Source organism: Phascolarctos cinereus, unplaced genomic scaffold (assembly GCF_003287225.1).
Source record: "Phascolarctos cinereus isolate Bilbo 61053 unplaced genomic scaffold, phaCin_HiC Scaffold_726;HRSCAF=1367, whole genome shotgun sequence".
Lineage (NCBI taxonomy): Eukaryota > Metazoa > Chordata > Mammalia > Diprotodontia > Phascolarctidae > Phascolarctos > Phascolarctos cinereus.
This window is the reverse complement of record NW_027556098.1, coordinates 380,909,327-380,920,159: the sequence shown is the minus strand read 5'-3', so window position 1 is coordinate 380,920,159 and position 10,833 is coordinate 380,909,327. Positions and strand designations below refer to the sequence as shown.

The following is a 10,833-nucleotide window of genomic DNA, read 5'->3' as shown; positions in this document are numbered from 1 at the left end:
CCAAAAACTTCCTCAAAGGTAAGCTAATACAGGGAAAGGAAGACTGCCGAGATAGCCAAATAAGTATTTATTGAGTGTTTGAGAGGAAATTCTGGTCCTGGGTCCCTTGAAAGGCTAGAGGGACAGGAGGAGGATTTTGTGGGAAGACAGCGGAGGCTGGGAAGGCGGAAGTGGCTTGCACTCTGCTGGCGGCTGCCCAGGGTTTCAGCATGGTGGAGTGGGGCCTGTGCAGAGCTTGTTGGGGTAGTGAGCATACTTGTGGTTGTAGGTGCTGAGGTTGTCTCTGAAGCACAGCGTGGCATTCTTGTCACACTCACAAGTCAGCCTTTGGCAAGAAGTTCTGCCCCCTGAAAGGGGAAGGGAAACAGAAAGGAGGGAAGACTTAATGCCCTTGGGCTCTGACCTTCCCAAGCAATTATAAGAGGCGTCTGCTCGCTGTTGTAGAAGGCTTTCATCTGCCACTTCTGTCTCATGGCAATCCCCCATGACTCCCTGCCCTTCTCCCCCTCCTTCACCTACCGCAGATGATGCCGTTCTCTGTGATAGTAAAGTTGTACTTTTCCATTTTGGGGTCACAGCCTAGCTTATTCATCCTTCCATAGCAGCAGTCATGGGCATGGCAGCACCTGGTGGGGATAGCAGCAACCTAGGTGGAGTGTGTAAGGACTAGGGGGAGAGGAGTCTGGGTGCAGGGATCTTCTCAAGGGACACTGGCTTACAGAAACTCTCATTTCCTGAGAGGTCCTTTAGGGAAGGCAGTGGCTAATTGTAGGAGTTGAAGGGATTCTGGTAAAAAGGGGGAAATCTAGTTTCTTCTTCCCAGACCTCCTCATGCCTGGGTCCTTACCAATCTGTCTCATCCACAGGCCATTTGGAACCACCGATGCCACAGTAGCAGCCGTAGTCATTGTACTCCAGAGCTGACTTCCCCGTCAGCCTCTCGATCATGAGCCCAAACTGTAGTAGGTTCCCACTGGACAGGGGCACCGCTAAAGAGGGAAAGCTGAGGACAGCTGAACCTGCCACAGGTCCCCAGCCAGCTGCCCTGCTGGAGGGGCCCCAGCCCGTGGCCTGGCCCTCCTTATTCTTATAAGCAGGGCCATGCATCTGAATTTTGTTGGGCACATCTCCTTAATATCACCCCAGTCACTCCCACATTTCATTAATTGTCTCTCCAAGTGTGACCCCATGTGTCTTTTCAAATATCACCCCTCATCATCTCTCCGCAGATACCACCGCCATCTTCATGGAGTGTATTCATGATCATTTCCTTGGTTGTTATCCCTAAATCTCCCCTGAAAAGCTCTTCAGAGTCAGTTGCCACCCTAGCATGTCTCTAATCACCTCATCGAGTACCGTCCCCAAGTCTGTCGTTTCCCCAAACCTTTTCAATTGTTTACCCTACCACCTTCCATTCTCTCCTCAAACTGCTTTTTGTGTACTTCCCCAAATGCAGTGGTCACTAATGATGGGGGTGAATCTTTTTTAGGGCAGAAGGTGGAGGTCCATGAAGCAAAAAGGGATGTTAGCATTCCATGGCAGAACCCACCCACAGGGATGGAGACTACTTTGTCTTCCCAGATTAATATGACTTTCCCTGCTGGCACAGGGGAGCAGAGCCACTGATGCAGGGTCCTGGTCTTGGGCTACTTCCCACCTCTGATGATTTAGTCCAAGCCTATGAGGAGTGGCCTCAGACCTCAGGAAGAAAAGATGCTTTTGGGAGGTCTTTCGACTCTCCCTGGTGGGGCAGTGTGTGTGGAGGTTCTCCTCACCTGTCTTTTTTACATCCTGGCTCATAGATTAAAAGGAGTTAGAATTGCAGGGAGCCTTAGAGATCATTTCGTTAAGAGCGTTAGTTAGTGATCTTAGACAAAGAATGTTCAACCTTGAAGAGGGACCATAGACTTAGACTGTCAGGACCAGAACATCGTCTAGTACAAGTCCCTCATTTTATAGATTGGAAGAAGACCCAAAGAAGTAACATGTATTGTTCAAAATTACACAGCCGGTTAGTTGGAGACCTAACATTAGAATCCAGGTCCCTGACTGAGTGTAAGACTGTGTGGCACACTAAGCTAGTTCCTTCCTGCTCACTCCCTGGTGCAGTGGCTGAGCCCACAAGGGCAGGACTTCCCTTTGGTGAACATGGAGGGAGTGCTGGGTTCTCCAGGGGGATTGAAGGAAGTTGAGAAAACCACCACTCCAAGGGGTTTGGGGAAGAGAGAGTCACTTACCTAGGAGGCAAAGGAAGAGCAGAATGGGTGGAGGCCTCATCCTGGTGGCAAGAGTGAAGATGAGAGGAAGGGGAACCAAACAGGAGAAGGAAAGTGTTAGTCTCAGATCTGGAACCTTTCCTCTGCTGTCTCAGGCTCCTCTCTGATTAGTTAAGTACCCAGATCCAGTCCACTCCCTGTCATTAATCTCCAGGTCCTGAGTGATGCAATAATCCTTCCAGCTCTTACGCCTGGGAGTCAGGCCTGTTATCAGAGGGGAGTCAGGGTGTGGTCAGGGGCCCTGTGGCGCTCTGCTTTCCATCTGCAAATTTTCTCCGTTTACTGAACATTTTCGTCCTGGACGCCATCACCCCTACTCCAATGTACTAGAAATTCTCTCTGCTCTATTTCCATTCATGAATCATAAGCTCTCCAAGGTACTGATTGGGAATTGAATGAAAAGGTTGTGTGATGTGGCCCAGGTTCACCAGTTCAGCTGGGTCAGCTCAGTGTTGGTCTTGCTACAGTTCCAACTTCCCTAGCCGATGTGAGGTGAAGGCTCTGAGCTTGGCCTGATGAGTTTCTTTATTGCTCTCTTCCGAACACATTCTTTAGCCTAACAGCAATGCAGTCTGAAGGCCCCAAGGTGTTACACAGGGGATGATCTCCAAATGTCCATGTGGTTTAGCTTCCTCAGAAATGCTGCCTGCCCCCTGTGTTGGCTAGCACGCTCTCCTGGGCCAGAAGTGGTAGTGTCCATCTTGTTGCTCTTTGCCCTGGGTGATATGAAGTATGGGAATATTGGCAGAGAAACCTCCTGCCTGGATGCCACGTGGAGGAGGACCATTGCGTAGGCTTCTTGGTTTGTCATATTTCTCTCCCTATTTTACCTTCCCCTAAACTCAAACATGGACAGAATAAAGGGGACATTGTGAGGACGACCAGCAGTAGTGATTGTGACCAGGCTGACGGTCTTGTCCACTCTTGCTCTGCTTGGGGCCTCTTTCTCCTTCCTCTGACCTCCAGGCCAAGACCCTATTCCATCCAATTCACTCTATTTTACAGCAGTCTGGAATCAAAGTACAAATATAGTCATAAGCATATTAAGCTTACAGAGTGTCTTTTCCATCTAGAGGCCAGAGAGATGATTTAGTGTAGGGATGGCTTGCTTTTTCACCATTCACATTCTCCTACCTTGGCCTTGGGATTCAGGAACACAGGAGGAATAGGTTGAGGCCAGCTAGGTCTATGCATGGAAACATTTTCAAGGACAGACAATTGGATCGGACTTGTCAGAGAAGATGAATTCTCTAAATTCTATTCAACCTAGTGGACTAGTATCATTCCTAATCAGATTTGGGCCTTGGAAGGAGCTGCTGAAGACTATTTTGCTCAGCTAAGTAGTACAGGCCATATGGAAGCCATTTAGGGTTAATGGTTTGAATCCAATACTGTATCCTCAGCAAAGCATTGACGCATAGTCTGGAGCCCTCCCACATCTTGCTCATAATGATGCCTCATGGTCTTGGATCCCCTTTTATCTCAGTCACTTCATTTTATAGGTGAGAGGAACAGGGGTCGAAAGGGGCTAAGCCGCCTTCTAGAGATCACACAGCCGGAGACTCTGAGTCAGACTCTGGAGCTGGGCTGTAGCTATTGCTTACCATTTGCTTTTTAATTTTAATGAGGGCACCTCACCCTGTACTTGGCTACAAACAAGGGATAACCATGGCCCAAACTGTGAATCATTCAGGAAATATCTTCTTAACAATTTGCTACCCTTGAAGCTCAGCCTCCCACTGGGGGGTTTTCATCCAGTGCTGCTGCATAGCTAAAGCTTCACTGAGTCCTCAGGCCTGAGCTAAGATGGTGGAGCGGGGGAATATATTTCTCTGAATCACAGTGTTGGGTGCATGGGTGGGCGTGGCTTATCTCTTTAGTTTTAGGAGCATATAAAAGTTTTCCATCAAACACGAAGGCCATGAGCATTCCAGGGATGCAGGGGAGTAGAGAGACCAGAGCCAGGTAAGATGAATCAAGGCAGACTTCTCAGAAGATGTTTTGAGGTGGATTTTGGAGGAGAGGAGCGAGCTGACACAGTAAAGAGCAGAGCAGTGCAGTGCATCATGCTTAGTGCCAAGATAGTCTCCTGGCTCGGGTGAGAGTCAGGGACATGATGGAAATACAGCTGGGAGAGGAGACAGGATGCTTTATGCCCTGCTGAACTGTTGTCAACAGGTTAGAGGGACCTAGGTTGAAATCTTGACTCTGCAATTTATTGTCTGTGTGATGTTGGGTAATTTTTCTGGGCTTCCCTCTCCTCTTCTGTAAAATGAGAGAGGTTTGGATTAGATGCCCTTTAAGGTTCTTCTGAATCTGTGATCACATGATCATTTTCTGGCCTGTGAAATGAGAGGATTGGGCTAGATAATCTTCAGCTTGCTTTCCAGGCTCTACATCCTGTGACTTTTGGACTTTTCCTAAGACTGATGCACACTAGCAACTGGAAAATAGGGGTTCAGGAGGAGCTAAGGTGATAATGTCAAAGGCAGAGAGGGGGAGTGGTCAGGGGAGAACGTTGTTGCTATGTGAGGGATGGACATGGTTGAGGGAAGGGGTAGCTATGGCAGGGTCCCCTGCCTCTTTTTATTTCTAGGTCTTGTCAAAATCAGTCCATTGAATTGGCAAATCCTTCAGCCAGGAGGAATCCTTGCAGGGGTCATTCAGTCTGTTTTCAAACTATTTTCCACCCATTTAATGTCTAGTGGATAGAGGGTCTTAACTTCTTTTAGGGAAGTTAATCCAGGAGGTTAGTAGATTTTTTTTTTAAAATCTCTTCCTCTCCTTAGCACCTCAACTAATAACTAGATAATAACCCTAGCCTTCAGCACACACCCTCACCTGCCAGTAACTATCCCTGGATGGGAGCACCGACGATGGGTTGGAAAAATAGATAGGGATATATCATTGAATGATACCATTTTATACCTAATGCCTGACTTTATCAAACACTAGAATTCTGTTCTCCCCCTACTTAGCCAGAGTCCCTGGGCAGAGCCTTGCCCGAGGTACTTATTGTAGCGCTTGACACCAGGATCACAGGATTATAAAACTCCAGCTGGAAGGGATGTCAGAGGTCATTGAGTCTAACTACCTTAATTTACAGGTGAGGAAACTCTGGTGCAGGAAGGCAATTGACTTGTCTAAGGTCACAGAGGTAAGTAAGCAGCAAGAGGTAGATTTTAAACCTAGTTTTCTAGACTAATAATTTTTTCATTTCTTAGGGTCTGAGTGGCAACTATTTTGGACATGGCATCACTTGGGCAAGAATGACAGGTATAGACTCCAGGGACAAGACATAGAACATAGCAGTGACATGTGATCAGTTTTTTTCTAAGACGGGCCAATTGGGAAGCAAAAGGATGTTGGTGATTTGATAGAAAACGAGAACGTCAGCACTGGAGGGGACCTCAAAAGTCTTCTTGTCCACTTTCTAACTGAACCAGGAAGTAGTATGCTAATGTTCCTCAATATTAACTTAAGCTTGGGCAAAATACTTTTTTTTTTTTATTATGCATGGTAAAGTCTGGGATAGATAAAATATAAACTCTCCCACCTTAAAATTAAGTAATTGTGTTAAAAATGATCAAAAATGATAAAAACAGAGAAATACAGTTCTGTGGACTATCAGAAATGCTTTGTGTCTCAGGAATCTCAGGTTGTCATCTGTCCTAAGCTGTAACTTCTCCCACTTTTTCACAACTCCTACTGGGTGCTCACTTTCCCTGGGGGAAGAAAAACCAAACTTGAGTAGTTTACTGGCTGCTTATATATTCTAACTGGTTCCTCTTTCTGAATAAATTTACCCATCTGGAGAACACTCTGGACCTCAGACTCTCATGTACGTTGTGAGGTAGGGGGATGAATACTTGACTAGGAGACTTGAGACTTAGGTTCTAGTTCTAATTGAAACTAACTAGCTCTGTGACCTTAGGCAAATTGCTTTACCTTTCAGAGCTTCTGTTTTCTCATCTGTGTTGTACTACTTCCCCAACTCCCAGTCACACTGGTGGTGAGACTATTGAAAGAGTAGTTGACTACTTCTCTCCTTAGGATTTTAGGGGTAGGCTTGGAGGCTTGGAATTTCTGGTATTGTTACTCGTGAGCCTCCACCACTGTGCTTTCCATTGATAATCCGTCAGACTTAATAAGCTTTTAGAAAGCGTATCTAATAAGCAGGTATAACAAGAACAATTGTTACAAAAGCACTCCTCTCCCTCACTCTCCCCCCCTCCCCACTCTTACCCCACTCTAGTGGCACACTTTCCTTTTGCACACACAAGATCCCTAGGAGGAAGGGCTCAAACTTATAATAAAATGGTTGTAAGACACATATATAGAGAACACATATGGTGAAGGGTTCACAGCTCCTGTTTACTGGGAGTCCTTTTTTCCTTTTTTAGAATACTGATGAAATTCTCCTCTACTGGGTTGTGAAGTCCTGAAGCTGCCTCTCCTCAGTGGGCCTAGTTTGTCTTCAAACAAGCAACTGATGTTGCTACTGACTTGGGTGGTTACTGCTATTGATACCAGAGGGATTTCCAGGTCTTTTTTTTTTTTTTAGTTTTGTTTTGTTTTTGCTTTTTGGTGAGGCAGTCAGTGTTAAATGACTTGTTTGCACATAGGATGTCTGTCCCCACTCCCAGCTGGGGGCATGTTTCCTATTAGCCTGGTCTCTCTGGTCAGTGGAGAGTGGGGGGAGGAAGAAGGAGACATTCTCTCATCATCTGTCTCCACCAAGGTGTTTCTCAGGGGCCTGAAATTCTTAAGTCCCAAATTCAGAGTCTTCCTCCACTTGACTAACTGATTCTGAACTAGCTTGCTGTGTTTATATGTATTCTAAGAGGAGTGACTGGGTCTTCTCAACCAGTCACAAGATTCTTTCTTTCCTACAATGACCCCAATGTCTTTTAATCCTTTCCAATTGATTAAGGACTTATTCACACTCTGTTTATACTTTTGATTAACTGATTCAAACAAGATGTCTATATCTAATATAAGTAAAATATTAAATACAAATAAAAATTATAAAATAATAATACAATTAATATGATCTCTAAGATGGAAAGGCTGGGCTAGATGGAATGATGATTTTCTGTCCTGCTCACATAAATCTTTTAGTTAGCTATTTATGCCTCTTTCCATAGCACCTACGTTGAATCCTTTTGGCCTCTACTTATTAAAGGCAAAGTCACCATGCTTAGGCAAACTATGACTCGTGTCCACTTGTTCCTGGCAGTGCCATCGTGGCATCAAAATAGAAGTTATGAACAACTACATGAGGTGAGATCAGAACCAGACTCTTCCAGGGGCTTCCAGGAGAACAGTTGAGCAACCATATTGACAGTACCCATGTACTGAAAGTACATGTACAAAGAAATGCCTTCTTAGGGGCATTTGGGACACTCTGCTAATTTATGTATGTATGTATGTGTGTGTGTGTGTGTGTGTGTGCGTTTTTGTATGTATATGGGAAGCTATGGTGGGGAGGATAAAACTTGTACACAAAATAAGTGTGATAAAAGATAAAACATAACAAGGACAATGTGCTATAAGAAATATGAAAGGGGAAAGGTCATTTTTAGCTGGAAAGAGTTACTGAGAACAGCTTCCCAAACTAGGAGCACACTTTCCACTCAGTCCCTGGGCTCAGACTCAGAGTGGTGGTCACAAACATTCTCCCCGCCAAGATAACCTCCGTGTGCCATAGCTGTAGATGAGCTGCTCCCTTTCAGGACATGGTATCTCGGTTGCTGGGTTGGGATTTTGGGCTGAGACATGAAGGACTCTGCTCAGGAGGTCTCTCTTGATGAGGGTTGGCTGCTGGAGGTATGGACGGACTTTGCTATGGACTCTGGTTGCTGGAGCTCTGATGGCTTTTCTGCCTTTTCAAAGCTCACAGGGTGGTAACCTGGTCCCTTCTCTATCTAATACTCATTCACCTAAGATCAGACAATAATAGTCCCAAAAGAGACAGCAAGAGAGGTATCGTGTGTTCACTGGCTACATGTTAGCTGGGTGAGAGAGAGGGGCTGAGTCTCTGCTCTACCCAGATGTGCACTGCATTCTTACCACCAGAAAAAGAGAGATTTCATCTGTTATAGCCTTTTGTATGCACACTCAGTTCCAGCTCAGTCGCCGGGTTAAAAGGCTTTTTCATCATCACTTAATGAGTTGATAAGAAACAACTCAGTATATGTTCTCACTTTATGCAGGAGGGCCATTTGGCAGACTTCTATGTAAAATAATTTTTACATAATGTGAATTTAACTGCTGACATGGGGAAGTGAGGGAGGGAGGCAAAAAGGGGCCTGCATATCTGTGAAGGGAGGAGGCCAGCACAGGGTTCAAGGACATGTGGGAGCCTCTGATGGGAAGGAACATGTGGGGTTGGGGCCAGCTATAGTGGGGCCTGGAAGGAACCAAGAAGAAAAACATGCAGGAGTCATATATGTTGGGGCTGAACACAGGAGAGGACAGGTAACACATGGGGCCAAGGATAGACACATGTCCCTGAGCATGAACAGATCAAAGATGGACCCACAGGAGCAGAGCAGGGCAAAGGTCTGCTCTCTCAGTGCTGGAAGTCTCAAACTCAACCCCTGTTCTGGAAGTGGTGGTGGTGGTCTCTTTACCAGTACTTTCTGCTTTCCCTTGGAGGGTTTTTTTTTTTGGAGGAAGGGGAGTTTTGGGGGGCTGTGGAGCATCAAGCTGAGCTGCACGAGCAGAGAGAGAGCACAGTATTGTAAAATTAACATTGGCTTTTTTTTTGAATGTGGATTTCTTTCAGCATTCTTTATGTAAAGTTAAACTTGCATAATACAAATTTACATAAAGCAGAACTGTCAGTACTTAGGCATGCTTGGTGTGAGAGAGGGTAGGGGCCTTTTCCATTGTGAATTTCCAGAAGCAAGTTCAACAAAGCCTCCAAATGGATTGGCTGCAGGCAGATATTACATATTCTCTAAAGACTTAATCCTTATTGGCCAGTTCATTCATTCCATAAAAATAAGTTCAAAGTAATTTCAGAGATTCTGCTTCAGGGAGCCAAGATGGTGGAGTAAGAAGGAAGTTGCTGTCACCCTCCCTTGTTGACTTCTGAAAGCCCAGAAAATATTGCCCCAGGAAAAACCCTGGAACAGATGAACCAGCAGAAAGATGTGGCCCAGGAAGCTTGGGGATTAATGAGAAAGGCCCTCTTGCCCTGGGGGAGGAGGAGCAGTACAGAATGGGAGGTGTCCCAGCAAGCCAGTGGAAAGTCCCACCTCAGCATACCATGGGGAGATCCTGAATCCCAGCGTGATGGAGCAGGCCAGCACCAACACCAGGACCTCTGAGTGCCTCAGTACGGGCAGGGGAACTGGTGGAAACTGGCTCAGAAAACCACCACATGCCACAGCATTCCCCCACAGCCAAGTCTCCCAGTGCCTCAGCAAAACTTTGGGAAACACAACTCCAAAAGGTAAAGCTCCAGCTGAGAGACATCCTGCAGCAGCGAAACATCCCTGTGTAAGGCCTGGGTGAGCAGAAGCCAAAGAAAGGAGTGCAAGGCCTGGGTGAGCAGGCACCCTCCAGGGGCCAGATTCCCCATTCCTACCCCTAGAGCTCCAGTGTTACTGATTCCAGCCCAGAACCCTACAGCCTTCAGCTGCCAGCACCTGAGGCCCCAGCACACAAAGCCAATGATCAGGCCCCAGACTCCGCACGAGAAGCTTGGCTCAGTGCCTTCTACTCTCCAGTAGGAGAGCCCAGTTTTTTAAAAAGTCAGGAAATAAGCAAACACCATGAGCAAAAAGAAATACAATGACCATAGATTCTTATTATGGGGACAGGGAAGATCAAGGCAGAAATTGCGAAGAGGGCAACATTGTCAATATACCCACGTCTGAAACCTCAAAAGGGAATATGAACTGGTCTGAAGCCCAAAAAGCCTTCTTGGAAGAGCTCAAGAAGGATTTTAAAAGTCAGAGAAATAGAAGAAAAATTGGGAAAAGAAATGAGAAGTATGCGAGAGTCAATATCTTGGAAAAGGAAGGACAAAAATTAATTGTAGAAAACAAGTCCTTAAAAAATACAGTTGGCCAACTGAAGAAAGTACACTGAAGAAAACAAGTAATTTCAGAGAGGGCTGGAGAGCAGTAACAGCTTGGGGGATCAGGAAAGGTCTCTCATGGAATGTGGCATTTGAGCTGAACCACGAAGGGAGGTGGAGGTTCATAGAGGCACTGATGAGGGAGAACCTTCCAGGTTTGGGGGACAGCCTATACAAAGACATGGAGACAGAAGATGGAATGCCATACACAGTGGTGCAGCTAGGTGGTGCTATAGGTCATAGAGGGTCTGAAGTCAGGAAGAGTTCAAATCTAGCCTCAGACACTTACTAGCTGTGTGACCCTGGGCAAGTCGCTTAACCCTGTTTACCTCAGTTTCCTCATCTGAAAAATGAGCTGGAGAAGGAAATGACCAACCACTCCAGCATCTGCCAAGAAAGCCCCACATGTGGTTGTGAAGAAAGAGTCAGACACGACTAAGATGACTGAATAACAACAGCAAAAGC

The 10,833-nt window shown here is 46.0% G+C and overlaps 1 protein-coding gene across 1 annotated transcript; it reads right to left on the bottom strand.

Moving 5' to 3' along the window:
• Window positions 1-17: 17 nt before the first annotated feature.
• LOC110198734 (group IIE secretory phospholipase A2-like) lies at window positions 18-3,059 on the bottom strand. Its single transcript, XM_020973194.2, has 4 exons — window positions 2,238-3,059; window positions 848-989; window positions 520-626; window positions 18-347 (listed from the first exon to the last, which is right to left on the bottom strand). Exons 1-4 carry the CDS (start codon window positions 2,275-2,277, stop codon window positions 205-207), a joined length of 432 nt encoding a protein of 143 aa, XP_020828853.1. The 5' UTR covers window positions 2,278-3,059; the 3' UTR covers window positions 18-204.
• Window positions 3,060-10,833: the final 7,774 nt, after the last annotated feature.